The 27,374-nt window shown below is 42.2% G+C and overlaps 1 protein-coding gene across 1 annotated transcript; it reads right to left on the reverse strand.

The window, feature by feature from the left end:
* Positions 1-13,606: 13,606 nt before the first annotated feature.
* LOC112234641 (splicing factor 3B subunit 5-like) lies at positions 13,607-13,974 on the reverse strand. Its single transcript, XM_024402881.1, has one exon. The coding sequence runs from the start codon at positions 13,953-13,955 to the stop codon at positions 13,722-13,724; it is 234 nt and encodes a 77-aa protein (XP_024258649.1). The 5' UTR covers positions 13,956-13,974; the 3' UTR covers positions 13,607-13,721.
* Between the last annotated feature and the right edge of the window lie 13,400 nt (positions 13,975-27,374).

Consider the following 27,374-nt stretch of genomic DNA (forward strand, 5'->3'; position numbering starts at 1 on the left):
AGGTGCTTTAGAGACAAAACGGATGGCACTGTGATAAACTGCATCCAGTTTGCTGAGTAGAGTGTTGGAAGTTATTTTGTAGATGATGTCGCCGAAGTCGAGGATCGGTAGGATAGTCAGTTTTACTAGGGTAAGTTTGGCGGTGTGAGTGAAGGAGGCTTTGTTGCGGAATAGAAAGCCGACTCTTGATTTGATTTTCGATTGGAGATGTTTGATATGAGTCTGGAAGGAGAGTTTACAGTCTAGCCAGACACCTAGGTACTTATAGATGTCCACATATTCAAGGTCGGAACCATCCAGGGTGGTGATACTAGTCAGGCGTGGCAGCGAACGGTTGAAAAGCATGCATTTGGTTTTACTAGCGTTTAAGAGCAGTTGGAGGCCACGGAAGGAGTGTTGTATGGCATTGAAGCTCGTTTGGAGGTTAGATAGCACAGTGTCCAAGGACGGGCCGGAAGTATATAGAATGGTGTCGTCTGCGTAGAGGTGGATCAGGGAATCGCCCGCAGCAAGAGCAACATCATTGATATATACGGAGAAAAGAGTCTGCCCGAGAATATAACCCTGTGGCACCCCCATAGAGACTGCCAGAGGACCGGACAGCATGCCCTCCGATTTGACACACTGAACTCTGTCTGCAAAGTAGTTGGTGAACCAGGCAAGGCAGTCATCAGAAAAACCGAGGCTACTGAGTCTGCCGATAAGAATATGGTGATTGACAGAGTCGAAAGCCTTGGCAAGGTTGATGAAGACGAATGCACAGTACTGTCTTTTATCGATGGCCGTTATGATATTGTTTAGTACCTTGAGCGTGGCTGAGGTGCACCCGTGATTGGCTCGGAAACCAGATTGCACAGCGGAGAAGGTACGGTGTGATTCGAGATGGTCAGTGACCTGTTTGTTGACTTAGCTTTCGAAGACCTTAGATAGGCAGGGCAGGATGGATATAGGTCTGTAACAGTTTGGGTCCAGGGTGTCTCCCCCTTTGAAGAGGGGGATGACTGCGGCAGCTTTCCAATCCTTGGGGATCTCAGACGATATGAAAGAGAGGTTGAACAGGCTGGTAATATTCGATGCTATTGCAGTCTGCCACAGGATGTTTTTGTGCTGGTCGAGGGCAGTCAGGTCTGGAGTGAACCAAGGGCTATATCTGTTCTTAGTTCTGCATTTTTTGAACGGAGCATGCTTATCTAAAATGGTGAGGAAGTTACTTTTAAAGAATGACCAGGCATCCTCAACTGACGGGATGAGGTCAATGTCCTTCCAGGATACCCGGGCCAGGTCGATTAGAAAGGCCTGCTCACAGAAGTGTTTTAGGGAGCGTTTGACAGTGATGAGGGGTGGTCTTTTGACTGCGGCTCCGTAGCGGATACAGGCAATGAGGCAGTGATCGCTGAGATCCTGGTTGAAGACGGCGGAGGTGTATTTGGAGGGCCAGTTGGTCAGGATGACGTCTATGAGGGTGCCCTTGTTTACTGATTTAGGGTTGTACCTGGTGGGTTCCTTGATGATTTGTGTGAGATTGAGGGCATCTAGCTTAGATTGTAGGACTGCCGGGGTGTTAAGCATATCCCAGTTTAGGTCACCTAACAGAACAAACTCTGAAGCTAGATGGGGGGGCGATCAATTCACAAATGGTGTCCAGGGCACAGCTGGGAGCTGAGGGGGGTCGGTAGCAGGCGGCAACAATGAGAGACTTATTTCTGGAGAGAGTCATTTTTAAGATTAGTAGTTCGAACTGTTTGGGTATGACAAATTATGACATTACTTTGCAGGCTATCTCTGCAGTAGACTGCAACTCCTCCCCCTTTGGCAGTTCTATCTTGATGGAAAATGTTATAGTTGGCTATGGAAATCTCCAAATTTTTGGTGACCTTCCTGAGCCAGGATTCAGACACGGCAAGGACATCAGGGTTAGCAGAGTGTGCTAAAGCAGTGAGTAAAACAAACTTAGGGAGGAGGCTTCTGATGTTGACATGCATGAAACCAAGGCTTTTTCGATCACAGAAGTCAACAAATGAGGGTGCCTGGGGACATGCAGGGCCTGGGTTTACCTCCACATCACCCGCGGAACAGAGGAGGAGTAGTATGAGGGTGCGGCTAAAGGCTATCAAAACTGGTCGCCTAGAGCGTTGGGGACAAAGAATAAAAGGAGCAGATTTCTGGGCATGGTAGAATATATTCAGGGCATAATGCGCAGACAGGGGTACGGTGGGGTGCAGGTACAGCGGAGGTAAGCCCAGGCACTGGGTGATGATGAGAGAGGTTGTATCTCTGGACATGCTGGTTGTAATGGGTGAGGTCACCGCATGTGTGGGAGGTGGGACAAAGGGGGTATCAGGGGTATGAAGAGTGGAACTAGGGGCTCCATTGTAAACTAAAACAATGATAACTAACCTGAACAACAGTATACAAGGCATATTGACATTTGAGAGAGACATACAGCGAGGCATACAGTAATCACAGGTCAAATCAAATTTTATTTGTCACATACACATGGTTAGCAGATGTTAATGCGAGTGTAGCGAAATGCTTGTGCTTCTAGTTCCGACAATGCAGTAATAATGAACAAGTAATCTAACTAACAATTCCAAAAAAACTACTCTTATACACAGTGTAAGGGGATAAAGAATATGTACATAAGGATATATGAATGAGTGATGGTACAGAGCAGCATAGGCAAGATACAGTAGATGATATCGAGTACAGTATATACATATGAGATGAGTATGTAAACCAAGTGGCGTAGTTAAAGTGGCTAGTGATACATGTATTACATAAGGATGCAGTCGATGATATAGAGTACAGTATCTACGTATGCATATGAGATGAATAATGTAGGGTAAGTAACATTATATAAGGTAGCATTGTTTAAAGTGGCTAGTGATATATTTACATCATTTCCCATCAATTCCCATGATTAAAGTGGCTGGAGTAGAGTCAGTGTCATTGACAGTGTGTTGGCAGTAGCCACTCAATGTTAGTGGTGGCTGTTTAACAGTCTGATGGCCTTGAGATAGAAGCTGTTTTTCAGTCTCTCGGTCCCAGCTTTGATGCACCTGTACTGACCTCGCCTTCTGGATGACAGCGGGGTGAACAGGCAGTGGCTCGGGTGGTTGATGTCCTTGATGATCTTTATGGCCTTCCTGTAGCATCGGGTGGTGTAGGTGTCCTGGAGGGCAGGTAGTTTGCCCCGGTGATGCATTGTGCAGACCTCACTACCCTCTGGAGAGCCTTACGGTTGAGGGCGGTGCAGTTGCCATACCAGGCGGTGATACAGCCCGCCAGGATGCTCTCGATTGTGCATCTGTAGAAGTTTGTGAGTGCTTTTGGTGACAAGCCGAATTTCTTCAGCCTCCTGAGGTTGAAGAGGCGCTGCTGCGCCTTCCTCACGATGCTGTCTGTGTGAGTGGACCAATTCAGTTTGTCTGTGATGTGTATGCCGAGGAACTTAAAACTTGCTACCCTCTCCACTACTGTTCCATCGATGTGGATGGGGGTGTTCCCTCTGCTGTTTCCTGAAGTCCACAATCATCTCCTTAGTTTTGTTGACGTTGAGTGTGAGGTTGTTTTCCTGACACCACACTCCGAGGGCCCTCACCTCCTCCCTGTAGGCCGTCTCGTCGTTGTTGGTAATCAAGCCTACCACTGTTGTGTCGTCCGCAAACTTGATGATTGAGTTGGAGGCGTGCATGGCCACGCAGTCGTGGGTGAACAGGGAGTACAGGAGAGGGCTCAGAACGCACCCTTGTGGGGCCCCAGTGTTGAGGATCAGCGGGGAGGAGATGTTGTTGCCTACCCTCACCACCTGGGGGCGGCCCGTCAGGAAGTCCAGAACCCAGTTGCACAGGGCGGGGTCGAGACCCAGGGTCTCGAGCTTGATGACGAGCTTGGAGGGTACTATGGTGTTGAATGCCGAGCTGTAGTCGATGAACAGCATTCTCACATAGGTATTCCTCTTGTCCAGATGGGTTAGGGCAGTGTGCAGTGTGGTTGAGATTGCATCGTCTGTGGACCTATTTGGGCGGTAAGCAAATTGGAGTGGGTCTAGGGTGTCAGGTAGGGTGGAGGTGATATGGTCCTTGACAACAGGTGTTGAATTGGGAGAGCTAGCTAAAACAGTAGGTGAGACAACAACAGCTAATCAGCTAGCACAACAACAGCAGGTAAAATGGCGTTGACCAGGCAGGGAGGGTCGGATTAACTACACACAGAGCCTGAGTGCGGCTGGGGCCGACAGATAAAACATAAACAAGCAGAATGGAGTACCGTGATTAATGGACAGTCCAGCATGCATCAGCTATATAGTGACATTGGCCTGGGGGTTAGGTTTATGACAGTCATAAATACCTCTTTCCCCCTTTTTCCTCTCTCTACCCTACTGATGTTAAATTTGCAAACCCTTGGTTAGCATAGAGATTCTGGGAACATCAGAAGGTGGGGGGAAATGAACAATATTCTGGTAATCCGTCCAATTTAACATATGCGGTGGTACTTAATGAATATGATGTCAGTTCGGTTGTCATCTGAGACATTCTCATCAATGATAAGATGACATAAACTCTACAGTGGAAAGTCTACACATCAGAGTTATCGGATTCACATGGAATTGTTGTTCAATTTAAATGTTTGAATATGAAATTATTCATGATGGGAGGAAATGTGATTTTAGCTTCTAAAATGTGAGATTTGGGTTTTCATAATATAGGGCTCTGCTCAATCAGTGGCCCGCCCCTGTGAAAGGACATGGGCTATAAAACTTTTCAAACATGCCCACCTCTCCCTTCTTATATAAGCCCTTGACGACAATATAACCTCCTGTTCCGGGGATGTGAGGACGACGGTCCTATGTCAGAATGGTTCAGATAATAACTACAGAACGAAGCCAAAATCAGCGTGAGCTTTGGTTGCGAATGGTATGAACTTTGAACTCTTATTCACTACAGAAGTGATACCTCCTAGCCGTTGAGTTAGCAACAGCAGATGCAAACGAGGGTTAGGAAGGAACAGACAGAGTAACCCGTCTATCACCCAACGACGTTACTACAACGTATCCAATTGACAACCAGAGACATTCTTCAGAGGACTCGGTTGGGCAACACGGCCTTCCATCTACCACCAACCTACCGAAGCCCAGCTCAGAGTAAATATTTATTGCATTTGCCTTTTCCAAATGGGCGGTAATTTAGAATGCATAAGATACTGTATTTACGATAGCACAGCTTCTTCCCTTTGTTCCTCAGTCTTCCCGCTCTTTCACTCAAACCCAGCCCCTTTTCTTTTGTGTAACAAGCTGTCATATCTGTTCCGCCCGCTAGGGACGTTTTCTTTTATGACGTAATTTGTAATCAAGTTATGATTTAATTATGTGTATGTGTAATTCTGTGTGATTAGTTAGGTATTTAGTAAATCAATAATTAAACCCAATTTTGTATTGCTGATTCAACTTGTGAGCCAGGGTTCGTGCAGATAACCAAGAATTTACAACTTTCAGATGAGACTGAATTAAGATGACGATTAATATTAACTTGTTTGGGACTTGGTCCCTGTGGCGGGATCAAATCAGCGGAAATTTTAGAGCGCCACCTATAGTTTTCGATAAAACTTAAACTTTCATTAAAACACACATGCAAGGTACTGAATTAAAGCTACACTCGTTGTGAATCTAGCCACCAAGTCAGATTTGTAAAATGCTTTTCGGCAAAAGCATGAGAAGCTATTATCTGATAGCATGCACCCCCCAGAATACCAGACCGTCAACAAAACAACAGATTTTGCGGTGGCCGGCGCTACCCAAAACGCAGAAATAAAATATAAAACATTCATTACCTTTGACGAGCTTCGTTCTTGGCACTCCTATATGTCACATAAACATCACAATTGGGTCTTTTTCCCGATTAAATCCGTCATTGTATACCCAAAATGTGATTTGCTGAAGACTGGTCTGATCCAGAAAAATGCCCCTTTACAAGACGCAACGTCACTTTTTAAAATGACAAAAGTTGCCTATAAACTTTTACAAATCACTTTAAACTACTTTTCTAAACCAACTTTAGGTATTAATAAACGTTAATAATCTATCAAATTGATCACGGGGCGATCTGTATTCGATAGCAGCAAGTCTTGAAATCATACTCCATGTTTTCACTTTCATAACATCCTGCGGTGAGCCCCAAGAAAGGACGTGCCTATACATCATCAAACCAAGGATAAAGCAGCCAAAAAATGCCAGTACTGGCGACATCGTGTGGAAGCTGTAGGCGTTTACAGGGGATCCTCATGTATTTTCTTTAGCCTTAGACAATACATTGACTGGCGGATGAATAATATTTTTGTGTTTTTGGTGAACAGTTTTTCGAAGGATTTTTACTCCTAAACACGTTATGTTATAGCCACAGACACGATTTAACCAGTTTTAGAGACTTCAGAGTGTTTTCTATACACACACACTTATCATATGCATATACTATATTCCTGGCATGAGTAGCAGGACGCTGAAATGTTGCGCGATTTTTAACAAAAAGCTGCGAAAATTCGCAGCCTCCTTAACAGATTTTAACTGCGATTGAGGTAAATTATTACTAGGTCTTTAAGAGTTTATTCGGAAGATAACAGCTCTATAAATATTATTTAGTGGTGCCCGACTCTCTAGTTAATTACATTTACATGATTAGCTCAATCAGGTAATATTAATGACGGAGAAATTATTTTATAGAATAGCATGTCATATTATTTAATCCGGCATAGCCAAAGACACAACACTAGGGTGGCTGGAGTCTTTGACAATTTTTGGGCCTTCCTCTGACACCGCCTGCTATAGAGGTCCTGGATGGCAGGAAGCTTGGCCCCAGTGATGTACTGGGTCGTTCGCACTACCCTCTGTAGTGCCTTGCGGTCGGAGGCTGAACAGTTGCCATACCAGGTAGTGATGCAACCAGTTAGGACGCTCTCGATGGTGCACCTGTAGAACCTTTTGAGTATGTGAGGACCCATGTCAAATCTTTTCAGTCTCCTGAGGGGGAATAGGTTTTGTCGTGACTGGCTTGGTGTGCTTGGACCATGTTAGTTTGTTAGTGATGCAGACACCAAGCAACTTGAAGCTTTCAAGCTGCTCCACTGCAGCCCCGTTGATGAGAATGGGGCGTGCACTGTCCTCTTTTTCCTCTAGTCCACAATCATCTCCTTTGTTTTGATCACGTTGAGGGAGAGCTTGTTGTCCTGGCACCACACGGCTAGGTCTCTGACCTCCTCCCTATAGGCTGTCTCGTTGTTGTCAGTGATCAGGCCTACCACTGTTGTGTCATCGGCAAACTTAGTGATGGTGTTGGAGTCGTGCCTGGCCGTGCAGTCATGAGTGAACAGGGAGTACAGGAGGGGACTGAGCACGCACCCCTGAGGGGCGCCTGTGATGAGGATCAGTGTGGTGGATGTGTTGTTACCTACCCTTACCACCTGGGGGTGGCCCGTCAGGAAGTCCAGCATCCAGTTGCAGAGGGAGGTGTTTAGTCCCAAGGTCTTTAGCTTAATGTTGTGCTTTGAGGGCACTATGGTGTTGAACCCTAAGCTGTACAATAAGATGTTGAACAAACAGAGAGAGATACAATGTGAAAGGGCTGTGCTTCTTGTGTTGCAAGAAAGTGGAAAGGAACTAGTTATATGCTGATCAAACTGGCTCTGCACGTGCGTCTGCGTGCACCATCGTGCACATGTTAATTTCGTCTATCCCCACCAAAACCAACTGTGAACCAACAGGTTGAAACTGTAGCTTGCTGTTGCTAATTTTTGTCCTGGAAGATTAACATTGGGTGTGCTCTCTACTCCAACAATTCATCCACAGATAAAAAAGGGGAAAGCTAGTTAGTTTTCTTTGATTAATCTCTTCTTCTTCTTCTTCTTCTTCTGTGAATTTTATATGGTGGTTGGCAACGAACTTTATGGTTTATTACTGCCACCAACTGGACTGGAGTGTGGACCTCGCTCATCTTTCAATCACCCACGTGGGTATAATGCTCCTAAAAACCAATGAGGAGACTGGAGAGGCGGGACATGCAGCACTTTAAGCATCTAAAATAGAACCAAGTTCATATTTTAGCGCCCGGCTACACAGATGCCCATTGACGCGCGTGAGTAGTTAGGATGAGATGATTGAATGACATGTATATGCAAATTTATTTTGCAACGCTTGCGCACGCAACATGGCCGGTTTGGTCAACACCTTATTCAACATCTTATTCATCTTATTCTTCAGAATTCATAAAGGTCATGTTAACTGACTGATATTATCTCATAGAACAAAACCTATAAGATCTCTTAAACCTGTGTTCAACTTAGACCTTATTTTTAGGGTTTATCCCAAAACCCTGTTCTTTCCCCATTCAACCAGGGGTAATTAATGTACGTTTTTTAGGCGTACAAGCTGGCCAGCTCCATTCTGACCTCGACCTAAGGCTTCAATCTGTATCGCAGAAATTCAGCGCTACAGCCCAATTGAAATTTAAAGGCAATGTTGCTGTGTTGACAGAGACTGCATACAGTGCTTTCAGAAAGTATTCACACCCCTTGACTTTTTCCATGTTTTGTTGTGTTACAAGGTTGGATTAAAATGTATTTAATTGTCATTACTTGTCAACGATCTACACAAAATACTCTGTAATGTCAAAGTGGAAGAAAAATGTACATTTGTAAAGAATTTATGAAAAAAAATGCTAATATACCTTGAGTACATAAGTATTCAACCCCCTGAGTCAATATAGGAATTATAGCTGTGAGTCTTCCTGGGTAAATCTCTGAGCTTTACACACCTGGATTGGACATTATTTGCACATTATTCTTTTTAAAAATCTTGAAGTTCTGTGCTTGAAGTTCTGTGCTTCAAATTCACAGCTCAACTGAGGGACCTTACATATACTGTAATTGTATGTGTGGGGTACAGAGATGAGGTAGTCATTAAAATCATGTTAAACACTATTATTACACACAGAGTGAATCCATGCAACTCATTAAGCACATTTTTACTCCTGAATTATTTAGGCTTGCTTAGGGTTGAATACTTATTGACTCAAGATAATTCAGCTTTTCATTTTTTATTAATTTGTAAAAATGTCTAAAAACATAATTCCACTTTGGGATTATTTAGGTATTGTGTGTAGGCCAGTGACACAAAATCTCAATTTAATCCATTTTAAGATCAGGCAGTAACACAAATCTCTCTCTCTCTCTCTCTCTCTCTCTCTTCTCTTCTCTTCTCTTCTCTTCTCTTCTCTTCTCTTCTCTTCTCTCTTCTCTCTCTCTCTACCTCATCTGTTGTCTCGGCCTCACCTGTTGTCTCAACCTCTAAATGCTTGGCTATGAAAAGCCAACTGACATTTACTCCTGAGGTGCTGACCTGTTGCACCCTCTACAGCCACTGTGATTATTATTTGACCCTGCTGGTCACCTATGAACGTTTAAACATCTTGAAGAACGATCTAGCCTTAATGGCCATTTACTCTTATAATTTCCCCCTGGCCACCACTCAGAGCCTGGTTCCTCTCTAGGTTTCTTCCGAGGTTCCTGCCTTTCTAGGGAGTTTTTCCTAGCCACCATGCTTCTACGTCTGCATTGCTTGCTGTTTGGGGTTTTAGGCTGGGTTTCTGTATAAGCACTTTGTGACATCTGCTGATGTAAAAAGGGCTTTACAAATACATTTGATTTGATTCAGTTATACAGATTTAATAGAGACCTTAACCCCCTTATGCTTAGAGACCTTATGCTTCTGTATATATTTGTGGGTTCGATTACAGGCTCAAAATGGCCAGAAACAAAGAGCTTTCTTCTGAAACTTGTCAGTCTATTCTTGTTCTGAGAAATGAAAGCTATTCCACGTGAGAAATTGACAAGAATCTGAAGATCTCGTACAACACTGTGAACTACTCCCTTCACAGAACAGCGCAAGCTGGCCCTAACCAGAATAGAAAGAGGAGTGGGAGGCCCCGGTGCACAGCTGAGCGAGAGGACAAGTACATTAGAGTGTTTAGTTTGAGAAACAGATGCCTCACAAGTCCTCAACTGGCAGCTTCATTAAATAGTACCCACAAAACACCAGTCTCAACGTCAACAGTGAAGAGGCGACTCCAGGATGCTGGCCTTCTAGGCAGAGTTGCAAAGAAAAAGCCATATCTCAGACTGGCCCAAAAAAAGAAAAGATTAAGATGGGCAAAAGAACACAGACACTGGACAGAGGAAAATTGGGGAAATAAAGTGTTATGGACAGATGAATCTAAGTTTGAGGTGTTCGGATCACAAAGAAGAACATTCGTGAAACTCAGAAAAAATGAAAAGATGCTAGAGGAGTGCTTGATGCCATCTGTTAAGCATGGTGGAGGCAATGTGATGGTCTGGGGGTACTTTGTTCATGGTAGTGTGGGAGATTTGTAGAGGGTAAAAGGGATCTTGAAGAAGGAAGGATATCACTCCATTTTGCAACGCCATGCCATACCCTGTGGATGGTGCTTAATTGAAGCCAATTTCCTCCTACAACAGGACAATGACCCAAAGCAGAGCTCCAAACTTTGCAAGAGCTATTTAGGGAAGAAGCAGTCACCTGGTATTCTGTCTATAATGGAGAGGCCAGCACAGTCACCGGATCTCAACCCTATTGAGATGTTGTGGGAGCAGCTTGACCGTATGGTACGTAAGAAGTGCCCATCAAGCCAATCCAATTTGTGGGAGGTGCTTCAGGAAGCATGGGGTGAAATCTCTTCAGATTACCAGATTACAAATTGCTGCAAATGGAGGATTCTTTGACAAAAGCACATTTTGAAGGACACAATTATTATTTAAATTAAAAATCATTATTTATAACCTTGTCAACATCTTGACTATATTTCCTATTCATTTTGCAACTCATTTTCATGGAAAACAAGGACATTTCTAAGTGACCCCAAATATTTGAACGGTAGTGTATATACTTTAGAGACCTAGATATTACAGGCAACATAATGACTATGGAGAATACTTTGTAGTGAAACCTCATGATCTTGCTCCCACTATTTACTTGGCTTTATTGCGTACATATTTCCAAGCTTGGGAAAATGGAAAACATTAACAATAACGTAATCTGGCCTCAGGGAGCCCAGTTGGACAGAAAATGCTGCAGCATCCCAATGTGTTCAGCCCTGACACAGCAGAAATAGCATCGCCACATCCATGATTCAAACTGTAGGGGCAGCTGGCGGGGACAGCTGGTGAGGACTTACCCCAGCTAGGTGATGTTCCTGCCAATTGGCACTCATACACTTCACAGGAGACTTCCCCAGCAGTGGGGGCACCAAGACGTAATCTCTCCCTCTCTCTCCATTCAATGTTGAATCATCAATGTCCTCTCTTCCGCTCGCCTGGGGATGTTTGGACAAAACATGAGAGAGACCAAGCGGACTTTGATGACCAGCATCCCATTGACAGTCTGGCCCTCATCTTAAACCCTGTAACGGCAACCTAATTTTAATTAACCAATGCGAAAATGAAATATTGATTTGCACGACTTTCCCCAAAAAACATATCTGAGGGGAGGCATTACACTTTTACACCTCTTAGATTGTTGAATTACTTTTTTAAATCATACTTTCCTCTGACAAGGTTAGCTTGAATAACAAGGTACCCGTTGCCATGTACCTCCATTTCCCTGGCAAAGAAATGCTAATGAAACCAACCAGCCATTTTTTCAGTAGGGCAACAGTAGGGCAACACATGGCAAAGTAATGGTTCTGTGTGGGTGTTTGAATGGTCAGATGTAGTGTGTGGGTGGACAAGATAATGAGGTGAATATTTTCAACCAGAACCAACATAACCATTACAGTTTAATAGACAATAGATGAAATGGCCAAGAATAGACAGGGCAATAACTTTCTACATGAAGAAACTAACAGGAATACTGAAGCTAAACCACTGACTGCCTGTATGTAACTAGAACTGCATGACTCTGGCCCTCCACATGTTCCCTTCAAACTGTGAGTAAAAAGAGAGAATTTTCAGTCCCACATCTTCAGCGAATGAAGCTATCACCCCAGAATAATAATAATGCAGATTATTATCGCTCCCACAATAATAATCTCACTGGTTGACAGGGAAACACTGGATAGGTTGAAAAGCACCTCGTATGCTGCACCTTTGTGCAATTAAATCATAACCTTTTCTGAAACCAGTCATGCTGACCTGGGTCAAATATGTATTTCAGACATTTTAAGTATTTTTGCTTGATTAAGCTTCTCAGACACAATAGAAACAATGACTCTGTGCATTTTAATCAACTATGCTGGCTATAGCTGGAGGAAAGGGTTGTACAAATTCAACATAATTACTGACTAAGCCCATAGGTAACTACCTAGCCAATTATTTTATTAGAGATGTTCATCAGTTCAATGCACATGCCAGAGACTCTAACATTGATTGTTTCAAACACCTTTCTGTATACCAGCACAGTGCAGTGGAACAAAACCACAACAACTCAAAGCAATAACAAGGAATTATTTTTTAAAGAATGTCAAAATCTGGTTTATGACTGAATGCTCATAGCAGCTCAGTAGCGTGTCTGTTTATGTCTGTATAGGTAATTATATCATGTATTGAACCAAGATGTCTGCAATGGAAATAAGTCATTTACTTTTTAATGTATGTCCTGTCTGTATATTTTTTCATTTAAATTTGTCATTTAGCAGACGCTGTTATCCAGAGCGACTAACAAGGACCTTGCTCAAGGACCTTGCTTTTCACTTAGCCGGCTAAGGGATTCGAACCAGAAACTTTTTGGTTATAAGCCCAATGCTTTTAACAGTTAGCATACCTGCTGCAAATAAACTCAATCAAATAATCCCAAAAGTGCAAACTCATGCCAGGCAAGATAAATCATGTGAACCTCGAGTATTAACACATTCCACCCAGGTCTGTGGTCATATTCCACCCAGGTCTGTGGTCATATTCCACCCAGGTCTGTGGTCATATTCCACCCAGGTCTGTGGTCATATTCCACCCAGGTCTGTGGTCATATTCCACCCAGGTCTGTGGTCATATTCCACCCAGGTCTGTGGTCATATTCCACTCAGGTCTGTGGTCATATTCCACCCAGGTCTGTGGTCATATTCCACCCAGGTCTGTGGTCATATTCCACCCAGGTCTGTGGTCATATTCCACCCAGGTCTGTGGTCATATTCCACTCAGGTCTGTGGTCATATTCCACCCAGGTCTGTGGTCATATTCCACCCAGGTCTGTGGTCATATCGCTCTCTAGACAGTTTTCTGGGCATTAGGCCTAATTTGATCAATATCAGTTAAAGGAACACACTCTCAGATTGACAGAAACTGTATTCAGAAACAGTAACTGTTTAGATAACTGTTGAAGTCATTGATAATGAGTTCTTATAGGGGTGCAATGTACAGAACATTTTACAATTATCATTCTCAAACCTCACTGTCAGTTGTAACCACAAGATGATGGCGATAAGGGAAAATTAAAATTTTGGGGGGACAAATAAGGACACCTGACCACAATCACTTTATCCCCGATGTTTATTTTCTATGCAAACATCACACTGATGGGAAACTTATACATTGTTCATAAACATTCCTTCCGTGTCATGCATCTCGAGCCTCAAGCTTCTTATCAACAATGGATACATTTGGACAGCCGAACAGTAAAAACACAAAGTTCTACATATTCTCAGTTTAAGTCCTTAGCCTAGGAATTGTCAGGTTTGTCTGAAGGTGGGCCACAGGATGAGATTGAAGCGCACTCGGGCTTTGCTCTTGTTCTCAGCAACAGAGAAGTAATTCAACAGGTCAAAGTGACCCATATATGAACAGTATGAGTCCTGATGTTGGTTCACCAACCACTCCCACTTCCTGGTGTCCGCATAGCCTGTTACAATGTATTTAGATTGAAGATGCTCCAACTGGCTGTGAAGGTTGTAGCTGTCTGTCATCTTCAGGCAGATGTCTGGACAAGGAAGGAAAATTATTTCAGTGCATATAGCTGTTATTTAGCCAATGTTACAACCTTAGCAATATCCTGATGAAGACAGCTTGGCTGTCGAAACGTTGGTAATTACATTTTTGCATCTGAGCTCCTAGAGAGTGCGGCTCTCTTTTATTTTCAAACAACCTTAGACATTTTTGTAATTTGCTTTGTATAGCCAGAAACTGTCCTTTAAACTTACTCTGCCAGTTGTCCACCTCTTTGGTCCTTATGCCGTTGGAAATTTAAACCAAAGAAACAGGAGAGTTTTATCAAACATACTTTTACTGCCATTATGATTTACATCACCCAACAGACGCAAAACCATGTAAACACCTGAATGAGCTTGGCTAATACACATGCATCGCGTGCATGTATTTAGCTTACATTGTGCGTGTGTAACGGACATCACACTGCTTGCTTAGCGAGTATCGCTTCCACCGGATTCAGCTCACACCGAATTCGGCTCAAACCAAACTCTGAACCCAGGAACTCTGCCTTGCTAGCACACGTGACCACCCTACTGGGGTCTTACCAGTCGATCCACGTGAAAAGCTAGCTATTCGGTAGTGCAAGTGGAGACACTACAGGCTGAGGAGTGAGTTTCACATCCCCATGTGCTACATTCACCCCTCAAACTTACTCCACAGCAACCCCAGAGCGACTGAGTGCAACTGTAGATCTGAGTCACGGCACCATCTGTTAGCGACATCACAATGCTTGAGCTCGAGCTGTTTTGCAAGGAGGAATGGGAAAAAATTTCAGTCTCTCGATGTGCAAAACTGATAGAGACATACCCCAAGCGACTTACAGCTGTAATCGCAGCAAAAGGTGGCGCTACAAAGTATTAACTTAAGGGGGCTGAATAATTTTGCACGCCCAATTTTTCAGTTTTTGAGTTGTTAAAAAAGTTTGAAATATCCAATAAATGTCGTTCCACTTCATGATTGTGTCCCACTTGTTGTTGATTCTTCACAAAAAAATACAGTTTTATATCTTTATGTTTTAAGCCTGAAATATGGCAAAAGGTCGCAAAGTTCAAGGGGGCCGAATACTTTCGCAAGGCACTGTATGCGTTTTAAGTGGCTAAATTAATACGGTGACAGGGCATCATATTGTGTTAGCTTTCTGCCATGTTTGAGAAGTCAAAGCCCTTTCGATTAGTTATTTGTACAGCTGCCACTGCTATCTTGATTACCTTGCATTTTTCTCCTCTCAGTTCTCCATGGTCTTCTCCTCCCCCTTCTTCTCCAAGCAGTCAGGCCCGTTGCCCTAGCAACTCCAGACTACACACAGACACAGCCTGTAGACATGTTGTTAGAGAGCCAGTACTGCATGTGTCAAAACTTTCTTCATTTGCACAATGTCTCTTGTTCAATTTCGCTTGTAAATGTCCAAACTCACCAAAAATGACATTCTTCAGTTTCTTGGCAATTTCTCTCAGAACAAGAATAGACTGACGAGTTTCAGAAGAAAGGTCTTTGTTTCTGGCCATTTTGAGCCTGAAATCGAATTCACAAATGCTGATGCTCCAGATACTCAACTCGTCTAAAGAAGGCCAGTTTTATTGCTTCTTTAATCAGGACAACAGTTTTCAGCTGTGCTAACATAATTGCAAAAGGGTTTTCTAATGATCAATTAGCCTTTTAAAATTATAAACTTGGATTAGCTAACACAACATGCCATTGGAACACAGGAGTGATGGTTGCTGATAATGGGCCTCTATACACCTATGTAGATATTCCACAAGAAATCAGCCGTTTCCAGCTACAATAGTCATTTACAATATTAACAATGTCTACACTGTATTTCTGATCAATTTAATGTTTTTTTTAATGGACAAAAAAATGGCTTTTCTTTCAAAAACAAGGACCCCAAACTTTTGAATGATAGTGTATGTATAACTTTATGACCTGGATTTACTGTCTTTGCGATTCATTTATTTTCGTTAGCATATTTAACCTGCAGCTTCCATGGACATTCGCTATTCATTTAGCATTTTATTGCCCCCATTTGGGTACTAAACCGGTAATACCATAAATCCCAGGGTGAGAGAAGGACTGTATGATGATATAAAAAAGAACATCTGAAGAAAATACCCTACTGATTGATTCAGAATTGTCTTTCAAGCAAAAACGACAAGAATTCAGTAGCTATTCAGTAGCTACATCCTTACAATCAATAGAAACATAGCAATTTTTTTACCTTTATTTAAAGTTAGAGAGGAAGATATAAGACTCCAGCCTCAGATATTTTTGCAATTGGTTACAGTCAATGGCAACAGAGAACTGGAAGTTAAGGCGGCCAAAGTAAGTGTTGGCTTTGAGGATGACTAGAGAAATATACCTGCTGGAGTGCATGCTACGGGTGGCTGTTGCTATGGTGACCAGTGAGCTGAGATAAGGCGGGGCTTTACCTAGCAAAGACTTACAGATGACCTGGAGCCAGTGGGTTTGGTGATGGATATGTAGTGAGGGCCAGCCAACGAGAGCATACAGCTCGCAGTGGTGGGTAGTATATGGGGATTTGGTGATTTGGTGATAAAACAGATGGCACTGTGATAGACTACATCCAGTTTTCTGAGTAGAGTGTTGGGGGCTATTTTGTAAATGAAATTGCCGAAGTCAAGGATCGGTAGGATAGTCAAATCAAATCAAATCAAATTTATTTATATAGCCCTTCGTACATCAGCTGATATCTCAAAGTGCTGTACAGAAACCCAGCCTAAAACCCCAAACGGCAAGCAATGCAGGTGTAGAAGCACGGTGGCTAGTGAAAACTTCCTAGAAAGGCCAAAACCTAGGAAGAAACCAAGAGAGGAACCAGGCTATGAGGGGTGGCCAGTCCCCTTCTGGCTGTGTCGGGTGGAGATTATAACAGAACATGGCCAAGATGTTCAAATGTTCATAAATGACCAGCATGGTCAAATAATAATAATTACAGTAGTTGTCAAGGGTGCAGCAAGTCAGCACCTCAGGAGTAAATTGGCTGGCTTTTTTTTTTTCAGTTGGCTTTTCATAGCCGATCATTAAGAGTATCTCTACCACTCCTGCTGTCTCTGGAGAGTTGAAAACAGCATGTCTGGGACAGGTAGCATGTCCGGTGAACAGGTCTGGATTCCATAGCCGCAGGCAGAACAGTTGAAACTAGAGCAGCAGCACGGCCAGGTGGACTGGGGACAGCAAGGAGTCCTCATGCCAGGTAGTCCTGAGGCATGGTCCTAGGGCTCAGGTCCTCCGAGAGAGAGAAAGAAAGAGAGAATTAGAGAGAGCATACATAAATTCACACAGGACACCGGATAAGACAGGAGAAGTACTCCAGATATAACAAACTGACCCTAGCCCCCGACACATAAACTACTGCAGCATAAACACTGGAGGCTGAGACAGGAGGGGTCAGGAGACACTGTGGCCCCATCCGATGGTACCCCCGGACAAGGACAAACAGGAAGGATATAACCCCACCCACTTTGCCAAAGCACATCCCCCACACCACTAGAGGGATATCTTCAACCACCAACTTACCATCCTGAGTCAAGGTCGAGTATAGCCCACAAAGATCTCCGCCACGGCACAACCCAAGGGGGGCGCCAACCCAGACAGGAAGATCACATCAGTGACTCAACCCACTCAAGTGACGCCAGTGACTCAGCCAGTGACTCAGCCAGTGACTCAGCCCCTGTAATAGGGTTAGAGGCAGAGAATCCCAGTGGAAAAAGGGGAACGGGCCAGGCATAGACAGCAAGGGCGGTCCGTTGCTCCAGAGCCTTTCCGTTCACCTTCACACTCCTGGGCCAGACTACACTCAATCAAATGACCCACTGCAGAGATGAGTCTTCAGTAAAGACTTAAAGGTTGAGAGTGAGTCTGCGTCTCTCACATGGGTAGCTAGACCATTCCATAAAAATGGAGCTCTATATGAGAAAGCCCTGCCTCCAGCTGTTTGCTTAGAAATTCTAGGGACAATTAGGAGGCCTGCGTCTTGTGACCGTAGCGTACGTGTAGGTATGTACGGCAGGACCAAATCAGAGAGATAGGTAGGAGCAAGCCCATGTAATGCTTTGTAGGTTAGCAGTAAAACCTTGAAATTAGCCCTTGCCTTAACAGGAAGCCAGTGTAGGGAGGCTAGCACTGGAGTAATATGATCTTATTTTTTGGTTCTAGTCAGGATTCTAGCAGCCGTATTTAGCACTAACTGAAGTTTATTTACTGCTTTGTCCGGGTAGCCGGAAAGTAGAGCATTGCAGTAGTCTAACCTAGAAGTAACAAAAGCATGGATACATTTTTCGGCATCATTTTTGGACAGAAAGTTTCTGATTTTTGCAATGTTACGTAGATAGATAAAAGCTGTCCTTGAAACAGTCTTGACATGTTCGTCAAAAGAGAGATCAGGGTCCAGAGTAACACCAAGGTCCTTCACATTTTTATTTGAGACGACTGTACAACCATTAAGATTAATTGTCAGATTCAACAGAAGATCTCTTTGTTTCTTGGGACCTAGAACAAGCATCTCTGTTTTGTCCGAATTTAAAAGTAGAAAGTTTGCAGCCATCCACTTCCTTATGTCTGAAACACAGACTTCTCCCGAGGGCAATTTAGGGGATTCACCATGTTTCATTGAAATGTACAGATGTGTGTCATCCGCAGAGCAGTGAAAGTTAACATTATGTTTTCGAATGACATCCCCAAGAGGTAAACCTTGAGGAACACTGAAATTTACAGTTGATTTGTCAGAGGACAAACCATTCACAGAGACAAACTGATATCTTTCCGACAGATAAGATCTAAACCAGGCCAGAACTTGTCCATGTAGACCAATTTGGGTTTCCAATCTCTGCAAAAGTATGGTCAGTTTTACGAGGGTATGTTTGGCGGCGTGAGTGAAGGAGGCTTTGTTGCGAAAAAGGAATATGATTCTAGATTTAATTTTGGATTGGAGATGCTTAATGTGAGTCTGGAAGGAGAGTTCACAGTATAACCAGACACCTAGGTATTTGTAGTTGTCCACATATTCTAGGTCAGAACCGTCCAGAGTAGTGATGCTAGTCGGGCGGGAGAATGCGGGCAGCGATCGGTTGAAGAGCATGCACTTAGTTTTACTAGCATTTAAAAGCAGTTGGAGGCCACGGAAGGAGTGTTGTATGGCGTTGATGCTCGTTTGGAGGTTTGTTAGCACAGTGTCCAAAGAAGGGCCAGATGTATACAGAATGGTGTTCTCTGCGTAAAGGTTGATCAGAGAATCACCAGCAGCAAGAGCGACATCATTGATATATACAGAGAAAAGAGTCAGCCCGAGAATCGAACCCTGTGGCACCCCCATAGAGACTGCCAGAGGTTCGGACAACAGGCCCTCCGATTTGACACACTGAACTCTATCTGAGAAGTAGTTGGTGAACCAGGCGAGGCAGTCATTTGACAATACCAGTGAATTGAAAATGTTTCCCATCTATCTTTTTGAGCAGCTGGCTAAGAGGCAGCTCACTGCATCTTCTGTGCCTAGGCTAATTATTTGCAGCATTTTATCACTAGGTTAACTCATCAACACCAAAAATAACATTACAATGTAACCAAACTCACATGTAGGCCTATCTGGAGGTAAGCTATACTGAACAAAAATATAAACGCAACAAGTAGTGTTGGTCAGATGTTTGTTTCATGAGCTGAAATACAAGATCCCAGAAATATTTCATAAGCACATTTTTTTTTCTCAAGTAAAATGTGCACAAATTTGTTTACATCCCTGTTCATGAGCATTTCTCATTTGCCAAGATCATCTATCCACCTGACAGGTGTGGCATATCAAGTACCTGATTAAACAGCATGATCATTACACAGGTGTACCTTGTGCTTGGGACAGGGCATAAAATGTATCTTTTTGGTCCACCAGCCACAATGGCAGGTAGATAAAAAAAATCTACCAGCCACTCAGACCTTTTACCAGACAAAATTACACCAACAAAACACATAGAAATGGATTATAATGCTTTGTAATGTTTAGAAAACAAATGTGTTACTAGTAAGAAGTCATGTGGTATATTGTTTTTCATTTTTGTGACCAAAATATGTTCTGTCAGAACTATGAAAACAGCTACTGCATCATTTATTTTACTATAAATTTGATCAGAAATGCTTGCACTATCTCGGGGAAGCTCATCTGCGTGCTCATCGTCCTCACCAGTGTCATGATCTAACTTCAGTTCGCCGTCACAACCAACTTCAATGGACAAATGCTCAACTTCGATGGCCACTGGCACACTGGAGAAGTGTGCTCTTCACAGATTAATCTCAGTTTCAACTGTACCAGGCAGATGGCAGACAGCATGTATGGCGTCATGTGGGTGAGTGGTTTGCTGATGTCAACGTTGTGAACAGAGTGACCCATGGTGGGGGTAGGGTTATGGTATTGGCAGGCATAGGATACGGACAACGAACACAATTCAATTTTATTGATGGCAATTTGAATGTACAGAGACTATGACAAGATCCTGAGGCACATTGTCGTTTCATTCATCCACCGCCATCACTTTACGTTTCAGCATGATAACGCACGGCCCCATGTCACAAGCATCTGTACACAATTCCTGGAAGCTGAAAATGTCACAGTTCTTCCATGGCCTGCATACTCACCAGACATGCCACCCATTGAGCGTTTGGGATGCTCTGGATCAACGTGTACGACAGCGTGTTTCAGGTTCTGCCAATATCCAACAAGTCATCACAGCCATTGAAGAGGAATGGGACAACAGCCTGATCAACTCTATGTGAAGGAGATGTGTCACGTTGCATAAAGCATATGGGGGTCACACCAGATACTGACTGGTTTTCTGATCCATGCGCCCACCTTTTTTGAAAGGTATCTGTGACCAACAGATGTATATCTGTATTCCCAGTCATGTGAAATCCATAGATTAGGGCCTAATGAATTTATTTCAATTGACTTACATTTATATTTTTGTTCAGTGTATGTTATTAGACTAGTAGCTTTCTATGTTACATTTCAGACTTAAGATGAAATCACATGGAGACGCCCGTCAATGGCATGATAGTTGCGTGCGAGAGTAGCGAGCGTCAATTCACATACACTGTGTAGCGTATGCCAACGTCATTGTCATGAAAATCCTTAATGAACAGTTGTATTTGTTTGCTACTGTACGTATCCCCTGAGAGTTCTTGCTGTGAGTTCCTTTTGACTCTCGATGTCCCACGGGAGCCACTGTACCTGGGCTGATAGCCTATTTGACTGATAAACCTTACTTTACAGACCAATATATTTTAAACTACATCGTTAGTTTACTTAGCATAGGGAAGATCATAATAACTTTTCTACAAACGACCCACACAATTGATTCGCTTATGTTACCAGCATTGCACCGTGTAGATGCGAGAAAAATAGACTTGATGCACTATGATGCCGTAGATGCCGTTTGAATTTAGCTTTAGTGTGCGTCTGTGTTAAGCTGTGTGTGTGTCTTGTTAGTCTATGTGTGATGTGGTGTGTGTTGGTGAGGGTGCTGTGTGAGTGTGTGGGGATGCTGAGAAGTGTGTGTCTGTGATAGGCTGTGTGTGTTTTGGTAGGGGTGCTGTTGTGTGAGTGTGTGGAGATGTGTGGTGTGCGTATTAAATATCCATTTACATAATGCAGAAAACCTGTATTATAATTTAATGAATTGTTTCAAATTGTTACAAACTACGTTTTGCATAACAATAATATGACCACCCTACCTTGAAATATTGCACAAAAATGGTTGAATTTAAGAATCTAGAAAGGTAATTTAGTGCCATTATTGACTAGGGATTAACATTTACCTGTCTGCAACTGTTGACCTTTTCTGGTAACTTGAAAATAAGATCTTAGCAATTGTAAATCCTATCCTCATGAAATAAAATGTTGTGTGTTCTCTATAACATGGAATACAAAGTATAACACCAGAACCAATGTTTTATTTAGTCCCATAACACCCCACCCTAAACATTGTGGCGATACAAGGCAAATTAGCTATGAACATTTCAATGAGGCCAACCTAATCAGCAAGCTAGCTATTGCTATTAGCTACGTCAGGAAGCCAGCAAACCTGGCAATAGGTTTACAGACCTGAGGGGTATACTATAAAGCCATATTAATTAGTTAGCTAGCCAGCTAACTTTGCTGAACAACCAGAAAGAACTAGCTAGCTATTGATTTTCTGATTCATTATGAAAGTTAAACCTAAATGTGTTTTTGATAACGTTAGTTGAGTCAATTATATAATTCCCGTTAGCTATCTTTCAAAAAAATAGAAGAAAAAAAATTGCTAGGAAAACTTGGGGGGCCAAATAAAACCTCTTGCAGGCCAAATTTGGCAAGAGGGCCGCCAGCTGAGGAGCCCTGCGATAGGACGTGTACTGTTGTTGTCACGTTATTGCCATATGATTTCACATGTTGTGTTGTTTAAACACTTTTATCACACTGATTTGTGAGTAACAAGTAGGTAACTAACAAATGAATTAGCTAGTTGAGTTTACACACTTCCCATGCATTGTTTATACTCCGGCTAGTCTAAATAGCTAACTTTAGGGTTAGCTAGCATGTGTTTTCGAAAACAACAAAATCTATTTAGTTATTCACATTGATTATGTTCTGTCATAGCTAGCTACTTACTCAAACTCAAGACTTTTTTTCAAATATGTACGACGACGTCTACAATTTCAGTTCAGCGCGTCATTCACAGAGGAATTGGGATCATATCGGAATGTCTCGTATGTGTAAAATAGAATTATGTCGGGTGGGAAACAAAGCCAGCCACATAGAGAACCTATAATTCATATAATTCATTACTACCATTTGTATTAAAATCATGACGGATTTGATGCACGCATTAATTTGTTAAATTGAACATTGTTTGCAATCAATCCAACTGAGTGTATTGCATAAAAATCATACAGATTGAAATTACATTGCAGTTGTAATATAATCCCATACAATTCTAGATATGACAAAAGCAATTTAAAAAACTTCATTGTGAATTTGAACCAAGGTCTTATTTCAATGAACAGAGAAGTATCCCGAATAGGTAGTTATTGATTTTTTTGTCTGTATTTCATCCTAATTCATATTTCATCAAGTGCAAAGGCCTCCATTTTTGGGTCCATCTAATTGTCCATCTCTTGAGGCCTAACTGTCACAAGCCAAGAGAGGAAGTGATCTGTATTGGGCACTAATATACTGTAAACTGTGTGAACCTGATGCGAAAAAGGTATGCCACCATAACCACCTATATATAAAGAATATTGATGGATAAAGCTATCATCATTTTTATGACACGCCAACATTGATATTTATGAGGAGAACTCATCTGACAGAGGGAACTGTTGCTTCAATCATAATCACAGTAACAGAAGGCTGCTGTGATTCAACTATGAGAATTATATCTGTTTAGAGCACAGTTTCATGATCAATTACTGTTGTCACAAAGGTTGTAAAACCTTATCACAATTATATAAACATCACATACATTTATTGAGGGCCATGAAAGTCCTTCATTTTCACTTTGCTGAAAATAGACTATCCAATTAAAATGAGAGAGAGAGCGGGGCCTGTGTTGCTCTTCCAATGTGCTCATGTTTTCTGGAGTGTCACTGAAACTGGAGTGTAGTTTTGTGATGGGGACTGTGTTGCCATAGTAATGAAATATACGGGGCTCTTAGAGCAAGACGAATAATGCCAGAACTATTACCTAACTTTCCTCTGTGCCTTACAATGTTTTTACCATGTTTGTGCTGCTACCATGTTGTGCTTCTGCCATGTTGTGTTGCTACCGTGCTGTTTTGTCGTACTGTGTTGCTACCATGTTGTGTTGTTGTCTAAGGTCTCTCTTTATATAGTGTTGTAGTGTCTCTCTTGTCGTGATGGATGTTTTGTCCTACGTTTACATTTTTAATCCCAGCCCCCGTTCCCACAGGAGGCATTTTGCCTCTCGGTAGGCCGTCATTGTAAATAAGAACTTGTTGTTAATTGACTTGCCTAGTTAAATAAAGGTTCAATTAAATAAAATACAAATTCTCAGAATCCCATTTCACTCACTGTAGTATTTACCACCAAATAATAGTTTCTTCTGTCTCCAAGGGAACATACTGTACACTCTTAGAAAAAAGGGTTCCAAATGGGTTCTTTGGCAGTCCCCATAGGATAACCTTTTTGGGTTTCAGGTAGAACCCTCTGTGTAAAGGGTTATACACTAAACCCAAAAGATTTCTACATGGAACCAAAAAAGGTTATACAAAGGCTTAACAGCCGAATAACCCTTTTAGGTTCTAAATAGCACCTTTTATTCTGAGAGTGTAGGTACAGGAGATGCAGGTGTTGACTCTAAATGAACACTGATTGCCTCTCTGACTTGTAGTTGTAATGAGAAAAGAAGTGGTTTAATTGTACTATAAGTGCTTTTTGGCGAAATGCCAGAACTCTTAAAGGTAATACATTCTTATTTCAAATATGCTCACACACTTTTGAAAAGAGATTTGGATCAATAGCCTGCCCTTTATATTCATCAAACATTTTACACCGTTTTATAGATTTGCTTTATGTAAATATACTTCATACTTGCAATATAAACTAACTAAAGAATACTTCATTGATATAAATTGTGGCAATTGAAAAGAAACACAGTCATGTGCTTTTTATGAGAGGCGAACAGATTCCTTGGCAACGACTAGAGTGCTTAATATAGTGCCTAGAAGGCCCTGGGTTTGGTGGGCATACGGCTTCCTTTCAGGTTCTTACAAGCTGCCCATAACACAAGTCTCTCTGTCAACAGAGAGTTCAGGCTACGTGGCTTAGTGCTGGACTAAGTGTGTGTGTGTGTGTATGTGTGTGTGTGTGTGTGTGTGTGTGTGTGTGTGTGTGTGTGTGTGTGTGTGTGTGTGTGTGTGTGTGTGTGTGTGTGTGTGTGTGTGTGTGTGTGTGTTTGTGTGTGCCACTCTGACTGGATAATGATCCTGTGCTTGGCGGTCTGCTTGAGTGGTGGGCCCCAAAACCACCAACAAGCCTGCTTCATCATACAGAGAAGAGACTTGATCTTACCATTCAGTTGGATGTATTGGTCCAGATCCTTCTAAAAATGGTAGTGATTTCCAGTTACTCATAGTTAAAACAATAAAAACAAATGACCATGAATTATGAGTGTGATGTACTGTAGTGTCTAAAGTGCTGCAGTGGTTGAGCGATGTTCCTCAAACAAGGTGCTTTCTTCAGCCGGCAGTCACGGAGCCTGTAGGGGGGAGATTATTACAGTCTCCTCCACTATGACATACTGTACTGCCTTTGACATACTCCTCAGGCAGCCTCATTCAGTAGGGAAATGCAATTTTCCCCTCACTGAGATTGGGTGATGAGCTGGCTATTTCTCGAAGTGTAAAATGTGTTATGTTTCAGTAGCTTCTAAAAGCATAGAGTGAGAAGTGAGTGCATAGACTGAGGGGTTTCTCTCAGGAATAAATGTTTTTTTATATATATATTTGATATAAAGATAACGTACTGTATAATGTATGTGGAGATATGTACATGTTTCGACTGGTTATTCTCAGGAATAAATGTGTGTTTATTTGACGACAGGAAGGCATCTAGCACAGAATTCCATCCAGGACCTAGGTACAATCTGCAGTACTGTTGTTCAAAGGACATTGCAATTAAGCTAACCTATTCATTCTTGAAGAATTTAACAAAAAAATGCTGAATGAGCTGTCTTACCCCATAAGAACACAACATATAAAGTATATTTTTGCCCCAATGTATGTCTTTTGTTGTATTTTGAGGATTTATTTCGAATACATTTTTTATTTTAGAATATTGCTTCAAAAGTTTATAACTATCAAACTGATATCATGGACTGTCAGTCATTGCATCCATAGGATCCATCGAATTCGGAAGTGGTTACATTTCTCCATCCCCATCCCTCAGCTTTATAACAAGCCAGGTGACTATACTGATTGGCTTGAGGTTGTCCATGAATGAAATACAACAGAGCGGATTAGGTTGAATTTTGAATAGTTACTTCCAGCCTCCAGACAACAGTGGACAGACTGTCGCCTGACACATTCTTTGAAGAACCAAAAGAGAATAAACACTTAATTCATAAAGACTGAGAAAATATATTTCAACCACTTGCTATTGACCTTCTGTTCTCTTTCCTTTGAGCTCTACAACAGCTTGATAGTCAAATAAATTGATCACATATAGTGCCGATTTTAGCATGTAAATATTTTTAGATGCATGCCAGCAAAACCACTACACTACACAGCACAACACTAAACAATACATAAAGTGCACTATAATGGTGACAAATGGTGCCCACAAACTGTTAGTCCCAACACCTTACCACTGCTACACCTGGCTATCAGCAGAGCCTTGTCTGGCAGCAAAACAGTTCATTCAGCCTCATTTACTGCCTTTAAAAAAACATGGCTGATATGGCTGACTTGCTTAAACAAATGTGGTTTCTACTGACAATTGAGATGTACAAACTATGGCATAAGGGGACGATCAGTGGATGAAATGGGTGAGCTAGGACGGATGTAGTCAATATAACTATTTGTTGAGCACTTTTGAAATGTACAGCGACAGAATACAGAACATGGGCCATTCTTACAGTATTCTCCCTGTACACTAAGTCAGAACTGTAGGATAAATAAAGGGGGCATATAAGCAGACAATGAAAGGTCTTACAATATTTGATGATGACATTTCTCTTAAACAGGCTATAGGCTACATGTGCACCACCAAGTCAGAACATTATGATGGGGAAAAGGACCAAATTATTAGGGTGATGATGCACATGGGCTACTAACAGCTTACTACACAACATATACTTAGTGCTTTCTTAACTACAGTAAACATATCTCCCTGGCATATTATGTCATTTATGGAGCAGCATACAAGGCATTTTTGGGCTCATGTTGTGCTGTTCTCAATTGAACAGAATGGTGGTGCAGTGGCCCTTTGTGGGCAAATTTTGTCATCAAAGTCTGGATTTATGGTGCATTCAAGACAACTGGGGAGGTCGAATCATGATGATGTCAGTGATCTTCAGGTCGGAGCTCTCGAAAGAGGCCCGAGTTCCCGATTTGCAATACCAAGTTGGATGAACGTAAAAAAAAAAAATCCCAGTCAGAGTTTCAGTTTTCTTGAACTCACTGAAGTCTGAGATTTCCCAGGTCCGAATTTCCAGTTGTTTTGAGCGCGGCAGAAGTCATGCTGGATTGACCGCATGGCCAATGTTGAATGTTTATCCTTGAACTTCTTTGGGGTACCCACCTTCTTCTCAATTTCTGCCTAAAGACATACCCTAATCTGTAGCTCAGGCCCAGAGGCAAGGATATGCATATTATTGGTATTATTTGAAAGGAAACACTCT

The sequence above is a fragment of the Oncorhynchus tshawytscha genome, linkage group LG01 (genome assembly GCF_018296145.1).
Source record: "Oncorhynchus tshawytscha isolate Ot180627B linkage group LG01, Otsh_v2.0, whole genome shotgun sequence".
Taxonomy (NCBI): Eukaryota; Metazoa; Chordata; class Actinopteri; order Salmoniformes; family Salmonidae; genus Oncorhynchus; species Oncorhynchus tshawytscha.

Coding starts and splice junctions, on each gene's coding strand:
- LOC112234641 (XM_024402881.1), bottom strand. CDS start 13,955: ATGACAGACAGCTACAACCTTCACAGCCAGTTGGAGCATCTTCAATCT.